The following is a 21,446-nucleotide window of genomic DNA, read 5'->3' as shown; positions in this document are numbered from 1 at the left end:
ACACCTCAAGTCCTGGTTATATGACATCACCAAGCATAAATAACCACTACTTTACCACCATACAGAACATCTGGGTACAACTCAAACGTGAATCTCAAATACACCAAATAGTTTAGTCATGATAAAAACCAACAGCTATATCCCATAACCCACTTCCATGTCTATAATGGTCAGATGATGTGGTTCTGCTCCTGTCCCCCAGATATTTACTGTCCCAAGGGGTCTACCCAGTACCCACCCTCCCTCACCCCCTATCAACCTGCTAATGTTCATTTTGTTACAGAGCAGTTTAGTCTTTGTTTAACAACCACAAGTCCACAGATATTCACAATTATATTCATAATAAAAATCAGGGACACCTTCTTTGACATTAATACAAAGTACTTTATTTTGTTAACATTTCCAATCTAAAAGCAATACAACCACACGTACAGATTTAAAGATGCAGAAACACAAATTGATGACCAAAGCTGAAGCTATAGATAGATATTTAGAATGATGGAATGACAGATAGATAGGTGTTCTCTGTGTACAGGGGGTCTACTGGGAGCAGTGGCGTGGCTCCAGTGTGTGAGTGACGGGGGTCTGGTCCTTTAGGGTGGCCTCACAGGTGACTGAGCCAGCATTCCTCCACTGGTCAGTGGGGAGGGTGAGGCTGCTGCTCCAGCTGTAGTGACCATCCTTCTCCAGGACCTCCAGACTCTGGCTGCCCTGCAAGGCTCCCCCGGCCCCCAGCCTCCAACCCAGCTTCCAGCCCCCTGGGAAGCCTCTGTTGGCCAGGCACACTAGGGCAACATTCCCCTTGTCCTGCTCCTCACTGGAGGGGAGTAGGACGGTCAGGGAGGGACGTACCACACCCACTAGGAGAGAGAAGGGGAGGGGGGACAGGAGAGATGACATGTAAGGGGTAAACTGGACAAGAACCTTGAAGAACTTTCAACAACTTTAACATGAAGAAACAAATTTGATACTTTTTAAAATAGGACAGGGTCTGTGAAAATGGCAGGTTATGTATATATCTTCTACAGACTTTCACTTCCCTCCAATAACATCTATGAAGCAAGAACACACACTACAATCAGTGATGTGTTAAATTACAGTACAGATATTAAACTTAGATGCTTACAATAGAAAAAGTTGAATAATGCATCTTAACTGGTTTAGTGTACTTAAAGACATCAAACACTAAAACTATCCTTTTCTGTTCACAGATGTTTGGTACATGTCATTTTAGATAATATGGAAACATTGTACATAATTGGAATTAAATCAATTAAACATCAAGAAATACAACTATTTCTTAATAATCACTTTTTGTGACTTTATAAATGTTAAATTGAATGTATTATAAAAAGGAATGAACCTCTTGTACTTACAGTCAACGATGAGTTTGGTGCCGCCACCGAAAGTCCTCCACAGTGATAAAGACTAATTGAACGGCCGTACAAAAACCTCCTGCACTTTACACACACCAGTAACTCTCTACACAACACACATTCAACCCTACCACTGATTGTCAGTCAAAAACAGCATATGTAGGTCATAACCTTTCAAATAAATGTTTTGATATTTTTAGATGATTTATTTTAGCTTACTATAAAATATTACTATAAAATATAAATGTTGGAGATTTCAAATAATTATCTCTGACAAACTCACTAAGTACAAGAAGGCAGCCGTATAGAATAGCAATACACTAGTATTGAATGAAAACACTTACATGTAACTAAATACTATGGTCAATTACAGGCCTTCCACAGATGTATTAAGCTATTGTATTCCACGTTTAAGATTAATGTGTTTATGTCATTGTATGAACAGTTTCATCATCTGTCCTGAGGTAGGGTATTTCCATAGAGAAGGTGCTTTGCATTGGCAGCTCATGCTTCAGTGCTCTGAGAGTGTTTATAGCCCTGTGAGTTTCAGACTTCATGACTGAGATCTGTCCTGACACTTTAAGACTGCAGTGTTATCATCGTTGGGTTCGGTCTGTTGTCTTCTCAGAGCCACAGATGATGATGAACAATATGAAGATAAAAATACAGCTGATTCCAATGCTGGTTACATTGGGGCTCCTGACTCAGGGTGAGAAACTCACAGCATCTCTCACTGTGGTCTGCTAGTTAATAGGTTTGAATGGGAAAATCTCCTCTCTGACCACCCCAAGCTGTCGTTTCAGACAGGATCTGTAAAGAGACAGAGAAGCTTTGAGAACGTTAAGATAGTTTGAGAAACGTCTATGCTACTGTTTGTGCGTGTGTGGTGTTTACAATGCTTCTATTTTGATTATTATGACTAATCAATGCTGTTTCCATTTCAGAGTCATCTGCAAATAATTTCCTGAATCAAGCTGATAAATCGAAATCTGTTAGTCTGGGAAAGACTGTATCTATCAGAGCAACAGGAGGTTCTGATATTGATGATGACATGAGCTGGTACCTGCTGAAACCTGGACAGGCTCCTAAACTCCTCATCTATAGAGTAAATACACTTCAGTCTGGAACACCATCTAGATTCAGTGGCAGTAGATCAGGTACTGAGTACACTCTTACCATCACTGGTGTCCAAGCTGAAGATGCAGGAGATTACTATGGTATGGGTTATTATAGCGACACAGAGATCACACAGTGATTTAGAGTCGTACAAAAACCTCCCTCAGTCAGACTGAACAGAGACTGTACTGCTGCAGCTGGGACCTACTGCAAGTGTTGAGGAGCAACAGACTATGACATGAAACACACAGAGTTAGACATTCCCACACCAGGACAATGTTTCTCTGGTTACTCATGACAGGAGCATAGTTCACCAAACCACCTCCTCTACACAACCATAACCATTACTTCACCTCCATATAGAAACCACCACTTTACTATCACACCAATGACCTTCACCTCTGGAATGTTTAGATAGAAACGCATTGTGTAGAACAGACATCATTATCTGTCAAATAGAACATGGAGTGTTCGCTCTATTCATTGTATTTCTATCTTTAATGTTCGAAACATTTCACCTCACTGAATGCAGCCCTGATTTGCATGGTCAGGGTGGGAGGGTTTTGCTTCTCCGAGAATAGAGCAACTCTGTCCACAGGGGTGCGGAGAGAGAGAGAGAGCGAGAGAGATAGCGAGAGAGCGAGAGAGCGAGAGAGCGAGAGAGAGTGAGTTTGAGTTTTAAATAATCTTTATTGGGTCTGGGAGCCCACCACACAATAAATACTCATACAAAACCGTATTTACACATCAATTAAAAACACAACTCCAATTCCTCCTCCACAGTAACTGAACACAACAGCCTCTGAATACCCCATATACCCATAAACAGATCAATATTGTTGACAAGTTTATAATAGGCAAACTCAACCCTTAGTCTCGCTGCCAACATTCCCTCCAGCATTCCCACCACATCCACAGACCCCTGTCCCCGAATACTGTTCTTTTGGGTCTTCCATATCGCTAATTTTGCTGCCCCTAACACAAAATTAAGCAACACAACTACACCTTTCTGACTAAACCTGTACTTTGGCCCAAATATATACAGTTGGGAAGAGAAAACCTCTCCCAACGTTGAGAACCAATTAGTGATCAGGTCAATCATCCCGACCAACCTGGGACACTGTAAAAACAGATGTGCCAGAGTTTCAGACTCAGCACAGAATGGACACCCCTCCCCAACAGTAGGATCCAGGTGCACCAGATCCATGTTGGTGGCTATGGCTCCATGTATTATCCTCCATTGGAGGTCAGCTGTCATTGTATAATGATCGCCAACAGCCTTTTGGGGAGGCACCTGGACCAAGCACACCCGACCACCTTGTCACGATCGTCTGAAGGAGCGGACCAATACGCAGCGCGTGGAGTGAACATGATGACTTTATTAAATTAAAGCAACCACGAAAAAACAACAAATGACGATACGTGAAGTCCTCTGTGACACCGACAGAACATACAACACTGGAACAAAAACCCACAACCCCAAGGTGAAAACACACAGTATAAATATGGCTCCCAATCAGAGATAACGAGCCGACAGCTGACACTCGTTACCTCCGATTGGGAGTCATCAACCAAACATAGAAAAAACAACCTAGACTAACCAACATAGAAATACACCCAAGTGAAATGAACAACCCTGGCTCAAAAATAAAAGTCCATAGAGCCAGAGTGTCACAGTACCCCCCTAAAGGTGCGAACTCCGGGGCGCACCAGCCTACAGTCTAGGGGAGGGTCTGGGTGGGCGTCTGTCTATGGTGGCGGCTCAGGCACTGGTCGTGGTCCCCACCCCACCATAGTCACTACCCGCTTGTGTAACCTCCTCCACATGACCACCCCCAACTAAACCCCCACAGGATTAAGGGGCAGCACTGGACTAAGAGGCATCACCAGACTCAGGGGCAGCACCGGACTAAGGGGCAGCACCGGGCTAAGGGGCAGCACCGGGCTAAGGGGCAGCACCGGACTAAGGGGCAGCACCGGGCTAAGGGGCAGCACCGGACTAAGGGGCAGCACCGGCCTAAGGGGCAGCACCGGACTAAGGGGCAGCACCGGGCTAAGGGGCAGCACCGGACTAAGGGGCAGCACCGGGCTAAGGGGCAGCACCGGGCTAAGGAGCAGCACCGGGCTAAGGGGCAGTACCGGACTAAGGGGCAGCTCCGGACTGAATGGCGGATCCTGGCTGGCTGGCTCTGGCGGATCCTGGCTGGCTGGCGGATCCGGGCTGGACGGCTCTGGCGGATCCGGGCTGGACGGCTCTGGCGGATCCTGGCTGGACGGCTCTGGCGGATCCTGGCTGGACGGCTCTGGCGGATCCTGGCTGGACGGCTCTGGCGGATCCTGGCTGGACGGCTCTGGCGGATCCTGGCTGGACGGCCCTGGCGGATCCTGGCTGGACGGCCCTGGCGGATCCTGGCTGGACGGCTCTGGCGGATCCTGGCTGGACGGCTCTGGCGGATCCTGGCTGAACGGCTCTGGCGGATCCTGGCTGGACGGCTCTGGCGGATCCTGGCTGGACGGCTCTGGCGGATCCTGGCTGGACGGCTCTGGCGGATCCTGGCTGAACGGCTCTGGCGGATCCTGGCTGGACGGCTCTGGCGGATCCTGGCTGGACGGCCCTGGCGGATCCTGGCTGGACGGCTCTGGCGGATCATGGCTGGACGGCTCTGGCGGATCCTGGCTGGACGGCTCTGGCGGATCCTGGCTGAACGGCTCTGGCGGATCCTGGCTGGACGGCTCTGGCGGATCCTGGCTGGACGGCTCTGGCGGATCCTGGCTGAACGGCTCTGGCGGATCCTGGCTGGACGGCTCTGGCGGATCCTGGCTGGACGGCCCTGGCGGATCCTGGCTGGACGGCTCTGGCGGATCATGGCTGGACGGCTCTGGCGGATCCTGGCTGGACGGCTCTTGGCTGGCTGACGGATCTGGCTGCTCATGGCTGGCTGACGGATCTGGCTGCTCATGGCTGGCTGACGGATCTGGCTGCTCATGGCTGGCTGACGGATCTGGCTGCTCATGGCTGGCTGACGGATCTGGCTGCTCATGGCTGGCTGACGGATCTGGCTGCTCATGGCTGGCTGACGGATCTGGCTGCTCATGGCTGGCTGACGGATCTGGCTGCTCATGGCTGGCTGACGGATCTGGCTGCTCATGGCTGGCTGACGGTGCTGGCTGGGCGGCTGGCGGTGGAGGCGGACCCCAGCCTCGGAGAGTGGTCATCACCTCCCGCAGGACGGTTCCCATCTGCAGGAGCTGCTCTTGCTGGACCCGAACCTGGGCTTCCAGTCTTGTACGGGCTGCGTCGGCTCCTGCTGATTCCATCGCTGGTGTATGATTCTGTCTGGCGGAAGGCTCTAACGGCTCCTGTCTGGTGGAAGGCTCTAGCGGCTCCGGTCTGGCGGACGGCTCTGAAGGCTCATGGCAGACGGGCGGCTTTGCAGGCTCAGTACAGACGGGCGGCTTTGCAGGCTCCGTTGAGCAGACGGGCAGTTCAGGCGCCCAAGCCATGTGCCCCCCCCAAAAAATTTTTTTGGGGTTGCCTCCCGTCCTTCCGACGATGGCCCTGCTGCTGTCGTTGCTCCTCTCCTGCCAGGTTCTCCCCCTTCATCGCCCTCCGGTACCGGACGGCCTCCTCCTGCGTTATCTGTCCCCAACCGAGGAGGACATCCACCAGCGTTTTCTCCTTACCCGGCGCTTCCTCCCCAAGAAATGTTTGGGTAGTACTCCCGGGCTTCCAGCCTTGCCTCCGTGCTTCCGCCTCATACCACCTCCTCTCTGCTTTAGCTGCCTCCAGCTCTTCACGAGGGCGGTGATATTCCTCCGGTTGTGCCCAAGGACCCTTTCCAGCCCGTATCTCCTCCCATGTCCACGAATCCTTTGGAGGCGTCCATAAATCCTGTGTAGGTAGGTCCTGTTGCCGTTTGTTACGCTGCTTGGTCCTCTTGTGGTGGGTTTTTCTGTCACGATCGTCTGAAGGAGCGGACCAATACGCAGCGCGTGGAGTGAACATGATGACTTTATTAAATTAAAGCAACCACGAAAAAACAACAAATGACGATACGTGAAGTCCTCTGTGACACCGACAGAACATACAACACTGGAACAAAAACCCACAACCCCAAGGTGAAAACACACAGTATAAATATGGCTCCCAATCAGAGATAACGAGCCGACAGCTGACACTCGTTACCTCCGATTGGGAGTCATCAACCAAACATAGAAAAAACAACCTAGACTAACCAACATAGAAATACACCCAAGTGAAATGAACAACCCTGGCTCAAAAATAAAAGTCCATAGAGCCAGAGTGTCACACACCTCGTCGATTTGACCCCTTCCAGGGAAGAGGCATGGGACACCTTTACACATATTCTGTACATGGCCTTCTTTCCCACCTCCTTGAACTCCCCCAGCTCCGGGGTATCAAAGGAAAGCAGCATCCCCACATCCTCCTCGAATGCCCCTGCCGCAGCACTAACAATCAGTGCAGGGAACACATAATCCAGACCCTCCTTCCACCGATCAGAATTGGAAGTGTCAGTCACATACTGCAGATGAAGTACTGGCAAGGAGTCACAGACCTCAGCGACGACCTTCCTCAGTAGGCGAGACGATCGGATCCCCGCTCTTTCTCCCAGCTCCTCCAAAGACCTATTCCTGTTCCACATCAGATGACCCAGCTTAGTACACCCCACGCCTAACAGGCATGAACGTAGGCTAGCTGAACCCAGAACACGGGACTGGCAGTGTTGTGAAAAAGAGGCTCTTCAAAAAGCCACATCCCTGGTGGCGTGCAGGCCTTACGGGACTTGACCAGAACTCTCCAAGCCTGCATAACAGACTCATAAAATGGAGTCAGGCCAGGCAACTCACCCCCCTCCAGCTTTAAGAGGAAAAGGTGCTTGTCTAAGCCCAAACAGCCCGCTCTCCTCATCAATGTGTAGGCTGTGTCAACCCAGCTAGAACCGTCACTGTACAACAGTCTCTGGGCTGCTTGAAGCCGGAAAGCCATGATCCTGAAAGAAATGTCCACCAGGCCTTGCCCATCCTTGTGCAGTGGCAGGTACAGGGCTGAAGCTTTAATCCAATGTTGTCCAGACCAGAAGAAATTGACAAGGGTCCTCTGAAGCTCTTGTATCAGACCCTTTGGTGGCTGTAAAATAATTAGTCTGTGCCACAGGGTAGAGGCAGCAAGATTATTAGCTACCAGTACCCTTCCCCTATAAGACAGCTGGGGCTGCACCCATTTCCACCTAGACAATCTGGCACACACTTTCTCCACTACACCCTCCCAGTTCTTTTTCTGAAAGACATCGGAGCCTAGAAAAAACCCCAAAGTCTTCATCCCATCTCTGCCCCACTGAAGCCCCCCTGGTAACCGTGGAGCGGACCCCATCTGAAGCTGGCCTGCCCACAGCGCTTCACTCTTTCCCCAATTGACTCTAGCTGAGGAGGCCCCTCATACACCTTTAAAGCGTCTGAGAGAACCTTAACATCCTCACCCCCTGTAATAAAAACTGTCACGTCATCTGCATACGCAGACAGTGCTATCGTGGGACCCTTCATTACACCTGGCACAGAGAAACCAGTAAGCTTTGCTCTTAAAAAACAAAGCATTGGTTCAATCGCCAGACTATATAACTGCCCTGAAATTGGGCATCCCTGCCTGATGCCCCTTTGGACAGGGATGGGACAACTCAAACCACCCCCCACCTTCACCATACACGAGGCCCCAGCATACAGTAAATTCATCCAAGACAAAAAAACATCCCCAAACCCAAAGGCTTTCATTGTTTTAAACAAGTACTGGTGGTCCACACGATCAAAAGCTTTCTCCTGATCCAAAGAAAGTAAACCCACATTTACATCATTTGGAATAAACGGCGGTACATTTGAAATCGTTACCCTTGTTGACGGAGAAAAAAGCGGCGTAACTTGAATCAACATTCCTTTAAGTAGTACGCCATGCTCAACCATACGATCAACAAGGCGGTCTTCTTTAAGAAATACCACCACCGCTTTATTCATCCGTGACGCATAAGCAACATTCTCATATCCTACCTTCTCTCCTACGGCGACCAGAACCTCCTCCACCGTGACAGTAGCTTCAGTAACACACCTAAAGCCGTGCCGAAGTGACAGGGACGGCGTCCCCATTCGGGCCGCCATCCCCACCAAAATCACAACAAGAAAATCACAACAAGAAAATATAAATAATAACCTTAATCATGCATAGAAGAAAAAAAGATATCAACAAGAAAAAGAAAACCCAGGATATCTAACTCTACACAACACTCGCACAGAACTCACTCAAACAATTCCCAGCATGCACCAAACACTCCCAGCATGCAGAGAGAGAGAGGGAGACTGAGCGTGAAATAGCAGAACACCTACAACAAACAGTCACTATAGGACAGATGACATATCTTTACTCACACTTGGAGGAGAAATATAGTTATGACAAAAACTACAACCTAGCTGTAGGTACATTTCCATTCGTTGTCACAGTAAATAAATGAGTCAACTAATCCATCATGTTATTTTCCAAATCAAACTTTATTAGAACTGAGGCAGATAGAACATCACAGTACCAGTCTGAGTACAGATCACATAGAAGTCTCCTCTACTCTATACAATACACATTACTACCCAGACTGTGGTCTCCCCAGCAGTACTAGAGTTTACTCAGGACACTACTCTACCACTCCAACACACTACTACTGCTCCAACCAGGCCCCAGCCCAGACCAGAGCCTCGTCTACTCCTGCTTCCCCAGACAGAGCTGCTGTTGTGGGCCTCCGGTAGACCCTAGCCCAGACACTGGCTCCTGCGAAGGGGGAGGCCTGGGTGTGTTGGAAGTGGGAGACCCTGCAGGTGTAGAGCTCTCCCTGCTCCCAGCCTGCCTTGCTCAGTGTCATGGTGCTGCTGCGTCTGTAAAGGCCTTCCTTCTCTTCTTCTGGACTGGTCACGACCCCCTTGCTCACCTCCAGCCCGTCCACCTCCCAGCTCACCAGCGCCCCCTGAGGGGAGTAGCCAGTCAGCAGGCAGGCCAGTGTGGCAGAGCCCCCAGAGAGCTGCTCAGAGGAGGGGGGGAGCAGAGACACTGTGGGACTGACAGTAGGACCAGCTGGAAAGGAGAGAACGTTTTAATGTTACATTCCAGAGGAGAGAGAAATAGAGTGCTCTATAAAATACACAACTTATTAAGGTTCACAGAGAACACAACACCACCCAACTCAACAACAATTACATAAATGCACAATAAAGTACATCACTGTTGGTGATTTTGTTATTTAGCCATGCATTTGCTCAGCCTATGAAATATCTTTGCTGTAAAAAGGACAAGGACCCCATTCATTAAGCAATCTTATCGCCCAATATCACTGCTAAATGCAGATATTAAGTAACTTTATACTCTACTGTGCGTTGTGGTGCACCTTCCGTGTACCATACTTACCTAACGCGTTTGTGCCGTTTAAAGCAGCCAACCCCACCAGTGTTTTTGGTAAACAGCTGAGGGATGGAGCTTGAGAAATGTAACCTCTCTCAAATTCATAGACAGAGCTATGGATGCAAGGACTGACCATCCATAAGATACAAATGATCATTTCAACCATGTTTTGAAGCTATTGTGTTTGTTTAAAATTACATTGTTCACAAACAATTGAGTAAAACATGATTCTATTTTGGGTTCTGATAAGAGTATGGCAGTTGAAAATATGTATATATATTCTTCAAAAATCAATCGATATCTATTATTATCTATCAAGTCCCAAAATGGATGTAGCAAATGCAGATTGCCCTTTTAAAGTCAGTCCACTTTACCATAATATCAGACAAGAGAACAAGGTTTGCTAGGGACCAGAACTTTTTCTGTTATATTCATGAGATTCTCTGTGTAATTTACTTGTCATAGCAGGGAACTTAACCTAATTAAAGCACTTTGAATAAAAAATCTGTTTCTTTTGTATAATTTGTTCAATGTCAGGTTGTGTGGCTGCGTAACTGAAAGTCTCCAACTGACTGTAGCTACTAGTTTCCATTCTAAACCATCCATTCTAAAATAAATACTAATAGTGGGGTTTCCTTTACAGAGTTTGAGTCTTAAAATGTCTGGTCTTCAGTATGTCTATATTCTGTAGTGTTTTGTAAGAAGTAGTAAATTAAAGAACACTTACTTTTCAGCAGCAGTTTGGTCCCTCCACCGAACGTGTACCACTTGTCACGGTTTCGGCCGAGGCTGCCTCTCTCCCTTGTTCGGGCAGGTTTCGGCGTTCGTCGTCTCCGGAATTCTAGCTGCCACCGATAGATGTTTCATGTTCGTTTGGTTTTGTCTGTTTGTTTCTACACCTGTTTCTGTTTTGTAGTAATTAGTGTCCTATAAGTTTCTCGTTGTGTTTGTCTTGTGTTGTGTATGATTGTTACCGTCAGTTTGTGTCTTGCTCGGTTGAGCATATTTTCTCCACTGTTGCTGGAGCTTACGCTGCACGTGTGTGTGCACCTATTCATTTTTGTCGCACCTGTTTTGTGCGCATTTACTTCTCGCCTTCGTGCGTATTTTGCTGTCGGGCTTATTTTTGTCCTGTTGCCTGTGTTTAGGCAGTAATACAGCTTTGTTGGTATATTCAGTCTGCTTCCTGCGTGTGATTCCTCCACAACACCTACAACACGACCTGACAGAATCATACACCACAGTATGGAATCAGCAGGAGCCGAAGCAGGCCATACAAGACTGGAAGCCCAGGTTCGGGACCAGCAAGAGCAGCTCCTGCAGATGGGGGCCGCCCTGCAGGAGGTGATGACCACACTCCGAGGCTGGGGTCCGCCTCCACCGCCAGCCGCCCTGCCAGCACCATCGGCCAGCCCACCCAGTCCAGCGCCGGAACCTCGCGGAGTCCGACTATCTCTCCCGAGGTCCTACGACGGGACCGCAGCTGGGTGTCAGGGATTCCTGCTCCAGGTAGAGCTGTACCTGGCCACAGTACATCCGGCACCTTCAGGTTATGAGAGCGTGTCCGCCCTGATCTCCTGCCTGGCCGGAAAAGCGTTGGAGTGGGCCAACGCGGAGTGGAGGAGGATCGACGCCACGACGATTACGTACACCGAGTTCTCCCGCCGCTTTAGGGCGGTGTTGCACCATCCCCGGAGAGCGGCGGGGAGCGTCTGGTCTTCCTCAGGCAGGGGAGGAGGAGTGCCCAGGAATTCGCACTCGAATTCCGTACTCTAGCGGCAGATGCAGGGTGGAATGAGCGGGCCCTCGTCGATCTATACCGATGTAGCCTCAGAGAGGATGTCCGTCGGGAGCTGGCCTGTAGGGACACCAGTCTCACTTTCGACCAGCTGGTCGACATGTCAATCAGGTTAGATAACCTATTGGCCACCCGCGGACGTCCTGAGGGGGGTCCGTCCATTCCATCCTCCAGCGCATCCGAGCCGTGTCCTATGGAGCTCGGGGGCGCTGGCGCTAGAGATAGGAGGAGTCGGCAGACTAGGGGGTCCATCCACTGCACCAACTGTGGTCGGGAGGACACACCGCGGCTAGGTGCTGGGGATGGCCTCCTAGGGGAGATGACGACAGGTCCCGCACTGGGGATTCCCTCCAGGTGAGTAGGCGCCCCACTCACCCAGAGCTCACTGTTGCCCATTTTTGTATACCTGTCAGTTTTCCACAGGTAGCACCTCATTCCCAGCATAAGGCGCTGGTAGATTCAGGCGCGGCTGGGAATTTTATTGATAGACAGTTTTGTTTAAGGTTAGGGATTCCCCGTAGTCCTGTTGACGTTCCGTTTCCCGTTCATGCCCTAGATAGTCGTCCGTTGGGGACGGGCTTGATCAGGGAGGTCACGGCGCCACTTAGGATGTGTGCGCAGGGGAGTCATCAGGAGATGATTCAGCTGTTCCTGATTGACTCTCCTGCGTATCCGGTGGTGCTGGGCCTGCCTTGGTTGAGTACCCATAACCCCGCTATTTCGTGGCAGGAGAGGGCTCTGATGGAGTGGTCTGCTCAGTGTGTGGGTAGATGTTTGGGCGTTTCCGTAGGGGCTACCTCGGTGGAGAGTCCAAACCAGGTGCCCGCATTGCACATTCCACCTGAGTATGGGGATTTGGCTATTGCGTTTAGTAAGGCGAGGGCGACGCGGTTGCCACCCCATAGGCAGGGGGATTGTGCGATAGACCTTCAGGCAGGAGCTGCGCTCCCACGGAGTCATGTGTATCCTCTGTCTCAGGAGGAGAAGAAAGCTATGGAGATTTACATAGACGAATCACTGAGACAAGGATACATACGGCCGTCCACTTCCCCCGCGTCCTCAAGTTTCTTTTTCGTGAAGAAGAAGGATGGTGGGTTGCGTCCGTGCATCGATTACCGTGGTCTCAATCAGATTACGGTGAAGTATAGTTATCCACTCCCGCTGATTGCGACCATGACTGAGTCGTTGCATGGGGCGCGTTTCTTCACGAAATTAGATCTCAGGAGCGCGTACAACTTGGTGCGCATCAGGAAGGATGATGAATGGAAAACAGCCTTTAGTACCACCTCGGGCCATTACGAGTATCTAGTCATGCCATACGGGTTGATGAATGCTCCGTCGGTTTTCCAATCATTCGTGGATGAGATCTTCAGGGACATGCAGGGACAGGGAGTCGTTGTGTACATAGATGACATTCTCGTGTACTCACCTACCCGTGTCGAGCATGTGGCCCTGGTGCGCAGGGTGTTGCGGAGGCTGGTGGAGCACGACCTGTATGTGAAGGCAGAGAAGTGTCTGTTTTTCCAGGAGTCGATTTCCTTTTTGGGGTATCAGTTGTCAGCTTCAGGGGTGAAGATGGAGGTAGACCGAGTGTCAGCCGTGCGTAATTGGCAAACACCAACCACTGTGAAAGAGGTGCAGCAGTTTTTGGGGTTTGCGAATTACTACCGGAGGTTTATCCGGGGTTTTGGGCAGGTGGCAGCTCCCATCACGTCTCTCTTGAAGGGGGGCCCGGTGCGTCTGCAGTGGTCAGTCGAGGCGGACAGGGCGTTTGGGAGGCTGAAGGACCTGTTTACCTCGGCTCCGGTGCTGGCGCATCCGGATCCCTCTTTACCATTTCAGGTAGAGGTGGACGCGTCTGAGGCCGGTATTGGCGCCGTGCTTTCACAACGGTCAGGCGCGCCACCTAAACTCCGCCCCTGTGCCTTCTATTCCAAGAAGCTCAGTCCGGCGGAGCGAAATTATGACGTAGGGGACAGGGAGCTGTTAGCTGTGGTACAGGCCCTTAAGGTGTGGAGGCACTGGCTTGAGGGGGCTCAACACCCTTTCCTCATTTTGACGGACCACCGTAACCTGGAGTACATCCGGGCAGCGAGGAGGCTTAACCCTCGGCAGGCTAGATGGAGTATGTTTTTGACCCGTTTCTCTTTTAAGATCACCTACATCCCTGGGTCACAAAACGGTAAGGCAGATGCGCTGTCTCGGCGGTATGACGGGGAGGAGAGGTCCGTGGAGCCCACTCCCATACTGCCTGAGTCGTGTCTAGTGGCACCGGTGGTGTGGGAGCTCGATTCTGAGCTCGAGCGGGCATTACGCACCGACCCTAGTCCACCACAATGCCCGGAGGGCCGGAGGTATGTTCCGCTCGAGTGTCGGGATCGATTGATCTATTGGGCTCACACGTCACCCTCCTCTGGACACCCGGGTATCGGCCGGACAGTGCACTGTCTTAGTGCCAAATATTGGTGGCCCACGTTGGCCAGGGATGTGAGGGTTTATGTTTCCTCCTGCTCGGTGTGCGCCCAGTGTAAGGTGCCTAGACATCTGCCTAGGGGTAAGTTACTGCCCCTGCCCGTTCCACAACGACCATGGTCCCACCTCTCGGTGGATTTTATAACTGACCTTCCCCTCTCTCAAGGGAATACTACCATCCTGGTCGTTGTGGACCGGTTCTCTAAGGCCTGTCGTTTGCTCCCCATGCCGGGTCTTCCTACTGCCCTACAAACCGCCGAAGCTCTATTCACCCATGTGTTCCGGCACTACGGGGTGCCCGAGGACATTGTGGCTGACCGAGGTCCCCAATTCACCTCCAGAGTCTGGAGAGCTTTTATGGAGCGGTTGGGGGTCTCGGTGAGCCTCACCTCGGGTTACCACCCGGAGAGTAATGGGCAGGTGGAACGCGTTAACCAGGATGTGGGCAGGTTTCTCAGAACATACTGCCGGGATCGGCCGGAGGAGTGGGCGAGATATGTGCCCTGGGCCGAGATGGCACAGAACTCTCTCCGCCACTCCTCCACCCAACTAACCCCTTTTCAGTGTGTTTTAGGGTACCAGCCGGTTCTGGCACCATGGCATGAGAGCCAGATCGAGGCCCCCGCTGTGGATGAGTGGGTGCGGCGCTCGGAGGAGACGTGGGACGCTGCACACGTCCATCTGCAGCGTGCCATACGTCGACAGAAGACGAGCGCCGACCTACACCGCAGTGAGGGGCCAGTGTACGCACCTGGAGATCGAGTCTGGCTCTCTGCCAGAAACCTGCCCCTCCGCCTGCCCTGTCGGAAACTGGGTCGGCGGTTTGTAGGGCCATTTAAAGTCCTGAGAAGGTTGAACGAGGTATGTTATAGATTACAGTTACCAGTGGAGTATAAGTGTATTAACCCCTCGTTCCATGTGTCCCTTCTCAGGCCGGTGGTAGCGGGCCCACTCCAAGAAGATGAGATCTTGGAGACCCCTCCACCCCCGTTGGACATCGAGGGGGCACCGGCGTACACCGTGAGATCCATCTTGGATTCTAGACGTCGGAGGGGTGGTCTTCATTATCTAGTGGAGTGGGAGGGGTACGGTCCGGAGGAGCGGTGCTGGGTGCCGAGGAGAGACATTTTGGACCCGTCGCTCCTGACGGAATTCCATCGGGGGTATCCGACGCGCCCTGCGCCGCGGCCCCCGGGTCGTCCCCAAGGCCGGAGTCGGCGCGCGTCTGGAGCCGCGCGTCAAGGGGGGGGTACTGTCACGGTTTCGGCCGAGGCTGCCTCTCTCCCTTGTTCGGGCAGGTTTCGGCGTTCGTCGTCTCCGGAATTCTAGCTGCCACCGATAGATGTTTCATGTTCGTTTGGTTTTGTCTGTTTGTTTCTACACCTGTTTCTGTTTTGTAGTAATTAGTGTCCTATAAGTTTCTCGTTGTGTTTGTCTTGTGTTGTGTATGATTGTTACCGTCAGTTTGTGTCTTGCTCGGTTGAGCATATTTTCTCCACTGTTGCTGGAGCTTACGCTGCACGTGTGTGTGCACCTATTCATTTTTGTCGCACCTGTTTTGTGCGCATTTACTTCCGCCTTCGTGCGTATTTTGCTGTCGGGCTTATTTTTGTCCTGTTGCCTGTGTTTAGGCAGTAATACAGCTTTGTTGGTATATTCAGTCTGCTTCCTGCGTGTGATTCCTCCACAACACCTACAACACGACCTGACACCACTGTGAGACAGTCTAGTTAAGATGCCATACAAAACCTCCTTCACACAAGAGTGAGCACACCCTGCACTAACAGAACCACTCATATAGCTCCACACAGCTTTGTAGAACTTTGCTATACTCATAAAGCATTACACATCTTTACACACAATTACAGTATCAGTATTTGAATCTCTTAATATAGGAAATATTATAGCAAGTAATTAGCATGTTTTATCATTTACATTTACATTACATTTTAGTCATTTAGCAGACACTCTCATCCAGAGCATCTTAGTGCATTCATCTGAAGATAGCTAGGTGGGACAACCACAATAATTAAGCACTTTATGTACCTATAGCATACTCTGATTAATGCAGTCACTGATTTGAGCCTCTTCAATGTCTCTTCACCCAAATTCACTGCAAAATGTTATTTTATCCAATTATATCATATGTTATCACATTGCATATGGGCAGAGTGAGACATTGTCATTTGAGGCAAATATCAATATTGACAATTGTGCCATTTTACTGTCAACAACAGAAATATAAAGCAATTCACATGATTATTATTTGCAGATTCATCATCTGTCCTGAGGTAGGGTATTTCCATAGAGAAGGTGCTTTGCATTAGCAGCTCATGCTTCAGTGCTCTGGGAGTGTTTATAGCCCTGGGAGTTTCAGACTGCAGGACTGAGATCTGTCCTTCAACACAACAGAAACCACGACAACCATGACTCTGATCACCATCTTCATCTGGACACTGGTCTGCTGCTGCCTCAAAGGTCTGTTGTTTTCTAACTCTTACAATGGAAAAAGGACATATTGTTGAGTACCTTGTATAATCATTGAAATGGCTCTCAATTAATAAATGTCCCGGCATTATATAATGAAATATAAATGATCTCTTATTTATACTCGTTGATCGTTATATATTTTTCCTCTTCAGGATCCAGAGGTCAGGTGACTGTGACTCAGCCTCCTGTAGTGACATTCTCTCCAGGAGACCCCGTCACTCTGACCTGTAAAACCAACCCTAAAGTGTACAGAGACAGTGATGGAGATCATGCGTTCTGGTATCAACAGAGACCTGGAGAAGCTCCCAAACTCCTGATAAAATATACAAAGAAACTGCTAGATGGGATTCCTGCTAGATTCAGTGGCAGTGGGTCTGAGAGTGACTTCACTCTGACCATCAGTGGAGTCCAGGCTGAAGATGCAGCAGTTTACTACTGTCAGAGTTTCCACTATCTCAATAGTAAACGTTTGTTCACACAATGATTTAGAGCCGTACAAAAACCTCCTGCATGAAATGACACACATCACTGGTCCACTGAACACAGAACTAAGGGTCTTGTGATATGACATCACCAAGTATAACCACTTTACTAACTCACAGAAATAATGGTTACAAACTAGTTTCATAACCCTCCCTACCTCCCATGGCTACAAATATCCTCCTTATCAGAAAGATACAGGTGAAATAGTCTCATTGAGGGATGAATAATCCATTTCATGTCCACATATAATCATGTGTGAAGCGTAAAAGTTGGTGTGCCTCCATGCTTGGTAGATCAACCAGACACACACAGCTGGCCAACACTTCTGTGGAGCAGTATAGTATGTGTAAGTGCATGTGTGTGTGTGACAGAGAGAGAGAGCCCTGTGAAACAGAAACTTAGATTTGCGTGGCTCCTCTCCCAGAGTCATAAGTCTGACTTCAGTTACAGGTCATTTTATAGGTCATTGCACTAATCTTGTGTGGTGTCTACAGGAAGAGGTTGGCCAGCGGACATCAGCCAGACTGGTAGAGGTCAAATATAAAAGGTCAGAGGTCAGTTCCCCAGGGAAGAGAGTCAGTCCAACCCCAACATGCCACCAGACTGCCTGTCACTTTATTGTAGTCAGCTTTTAGTTGTCTTGACAAAGAGACTAGATGAAGAGAGCACCATTATCTAAGGTCAGATTTTATATCTGGTTTCTCAAATGACTGCCTCGCCTGGTTCACCAACTACTTCTCAGATAGAGTTCAGTGTGTCAAATCGGAGGGCCTGTTGTCTGGACCTATGGCAGTCTCTATGGGGGTGCCACAGGGTTCAATTATTGGGCCGACACTTTTCTCCGTGTATATCAATGATGTCGCTCTTGCTGCTGGTGACTCTCAGAACCACCTCTACGCAGACGACACCATTTTGTATACATCTGGCCCTTCATTGGACACTGTGTTAACAAACCTCCAAACGAGCTTCAATGCCATACAACACTCCTTCAGTAGCCTCCAACTGCTCTTAAACACTAGTAAAACTAAATGCATGCTTTTCAATCGAACGCTGCTGTCACCCGCCCACCCGACTAGAATCACCACTCTTGACGGGTCTGACCTAGAGTATGTGGACAACTACAAATACCTAGGTGTCTGGTTAGACTGTAAACTCTCCTTCCAGACTCACATAAATAATCTCCAATCCAAAGTTAAATCTAGAATCGGCTTCCTATTTCGCAACAAAGCCTCCTTCACTCATGCTGCCAAACATGCCCTCGTAAAACTGACTATCCTACCGATCCTTGACTTCGGCGATGTCATTTACAAAATAGCCTCCAACACTCTACTCAGCAAATTGGATGTAGTCTATCACAGTGCCATCCGTTTTGTCTCCAAAGCCCCATACGCTACCCACCACTGTGACCTGTACGCTCTTGTTGGCTGGTCCTCACTACATGTTCGTCGTCAAACCCACTGGCTCCAGGCCATCTATAAATCACTGCTAGGCAAATCCCCGCCTTATCTTAGCTCATTGGTCACCATAGCAGCACCCACCCGTAGTCTGCGCTCCAGCAGGTATATCTCACTGGTCATTCCCAAAGCCAACACCTCCTTTGGCCGCCATTCCTTCCAGTTCTCTGCTGCCAATGACTGGAACGAATTGCAAAAATCTCTGAAGCTGGAGACTCTTATCTCCCTCACTAACTTTAAGCATCAGTTGTCAGAGCACCTTACCGATCACTGCACCTGTACACAGCCCATCTGAAATTAGCCCACCCAACTACCTCATCCCTATATTGTTATTTATTTTGCTCTTTTGCACCCCAGTATCTCTATTTGCACATAATCTCTTGCACATCTAGCATTCCAGTGTTAATACTATTGTAATTACTTTGCACTATAGCCTATTTATTGCCTTACCTCCATAACTTGCTACATTTGCACACACTGTATATATATTTTCTGTTGTATTTTTGACTTTATGTTTTTTACCCCATATGTAACTCTGTGTTGTTTTTATCTCACTGCTTTGCTTTATCTTGGCCAGGTCGCAGTTGTAAATGAGAACTGTTCTCAACTGGCTTACCTGGTTAAATAAAGGTGAAATAAAAAAAATAAAAAAATAAAACATCCCTGGTGCCCACTAGAATGGCATGAGGAAGTATTAGATAACTAGTGATGTTCATCTGAAGATTAATCAGGAATTCATCAGGAATCAGCACTGAGCCAGATTCATCAGGAATTCATCAGGAATCAGCACTGAGCCAGATTCATCAGGAATTCATCAGGAATCAGCACTGAGACAGATTCATCATGAATTCATCAGGAATCAGCACTGAGACAGATTCATCATGAATTCATCAGGAATCAGCACTGAGACAGATTCATCATGAATTCATCAGGAATCAGCCCTGAGACAGATTCATCATGAATTCATCAGGAATCAGCACTGAGCCAGATTCATCAGGAATTCATCAGGAATCAACACTGAGCCAGTTTTATCATCAATTCATTAGGAATCAACACTGAGCCAGTTTCATCATCAATTCATCAGGAATCAGCACTGAGCCAGATTCATTACGAATTCATCAGGAATCAACACAGACAGATTCATCATGAATTCATCAGGAATCAGCACTGAGCCAGATGGAAGTCCTTCATCCCAGTATAGAATACCTCCAGGGTCACTGACAGGTCAGCCAGAGGCAGAGGTCAACAGTTTCAAAGTCACACGCTCAGACAAACACACAACCTCCTAATGCCTCCACCAGGACCTGTCCTGTACCGCACTGCAGCATCTCCCAGACCTAATCCTGAGTAAACTAGACTGGACATCAGTCAGAGGATAACAGGAACCTCCAGCTGATATGTCTGACCTAGCAAGGTCATAGGTCAGATATGAAAGGTTGCACCTTGCCTCTATGCCAGTACATTTAGGACATTACAGAACATAACCATTCCTTACATCACTGGAGTATGAAGTGGTGTATGTTCTCTGTATCCCAGCTTTCTCCTCCATCATAACTAGGAGATCTGTCACAACGTTAATTTCATTTAGAAATGCCTCATAATGGTTATGAAGTTGGGCAAACATTGTTATAGTGGCGCCGTGTTGAACTTGTTAATTTCCGGCTGTGTAGCCTACACAAACACAAATCAAAACAAAATGTTATCGTCAAGTAAACAAGCAATAAAACGTAAAAATATTTTGTTTGGTTAAAGCTTGTTGTATTATCCACGTGTGCCTACAAGCTGCTGGGCATATGGTTCCAGGCGAAGAGAAGCAAAAGAGCGAGTGGGAGGAGTTTGATTAAGATACAACCAATCAGAAAACTATTTTGTTGCCACCTAGTTGAAGCAACAGATGATGACATTCACTTTTTATTGCCCGCAGTAAAATTCAGTTAACCATTATGCTACTAATATCTGGTGACTTTGATACTGTTCTGTCATTGCACGCCTGTCTAGATATGAATGTCAAAAGCAATAAAAGAGCTTGCAGGCCCGGTCTGTAATCCAACCAACAGCTGACCCTGAAACTGTTTGACTAATAACTCTTTATTTTCTGTCTGAACCATAGACTTAGATAGACAACATCATTATTGTATCTGTCCCATTATGGCGTCTGTGAGAGAACAGGCAGTACCATTGAGGCCATCTCCATTGTGAAGTCGTCCATTTTCTTCCTCTACTACTTCTGAGATGGTAAACAAACTAAAACGGTACATACTGCCACCTGTACTGTGTTGTTTGAACCGGTATAATGCCAAGGCTGGCGATTTACTGCCACCTGCAGTAATGGAATGTTTCCTCATTAGCAGGGACGGCCTGTTCAATAGGGCGATATGGGCGACGCACTGCCAAACGGGAAAGGAAGGGATTTTTTTCTAATCAATTATATCACGGCAACAGTACTAGTTATCAGTGTTCTAATCTGATCTGACTGCCACTAAATGTCAAATCAGGCTAAAGTCGTGCTTCAAATGGCCCCGCCCGTTTTTGGGGCGATTTCAGTCAGGTTGAAAATCGCCCAGAAGTCTCTCATAGCCTGTCATGTAAAATCTATTTTTTTCACATTTCAAAGCTTTCAATACATTCTCTATGGGTGTCTGTGGGCTTGCACTTACGCGCTTTCGTCATACGTGACGTAACCATGAACGTAACTAAGAAAATAGCAGCTAGCAGCGTCTCTGTTGCGACCTGCAGTGTGGCGTTATTTTATGTTTTTAATTTGTAGACTTAGTTTACAAACATTCTGCCAACCATGGATTTCCAGTGGT

The 21,446-nt window shown here is 48.7% G+C and overlaps 2 gene segments (V, D, J or C); one reads left to right on the top strand and one right to left on the bottom strand.

Annotated features, from left to right (window-relative positions):
• Window positions 1-363: 363 nt before the first annotated feature.
• On the bottom strand, window positions 364-1,533 carry LOC121587166. The segment is given in 3 exon segments: window positions 364-860; window positions 1,377-1,411; window positions 1,508-1,533. Coding segments are annotated over 3 exon segments (381 nt in total).
• Window positions 1,534-16,605: 15,072 nt separating this feature from the next.
• LOC121587424 lies at window positions 16,606-17,198 on the top strand. The segment is given in 2 exon segments: window positions 16,606-16,687; window positions 16,852-17,198. Coding segments are annotated over 2 exon segments (384 nt in total).
• The last annotated feature ends 4,248 nt before the right edge of the window (window positions 17,199-21,446 follow it).

Source organism: Coregonus clupeaformis, unplaced genomic scaffold, assembly GCF_020615455.1.
Source record: "Coregonus clupeaformis isolate EN_2021a unplaced genomic scaffold, ASM2061545v1 scaf0866, whole genome shotgun sequence".
NCBI lineage: Eukaryota > Metazoa > Chordata > Actinopteri > Salmoniformes > Salmonidae > Coregonus > Coregonus clupeaformis.
Note: the sequence above shows the minus strand (reverse complement) of the source record. Positions and strands in the feature narration are given on the sequence as shown.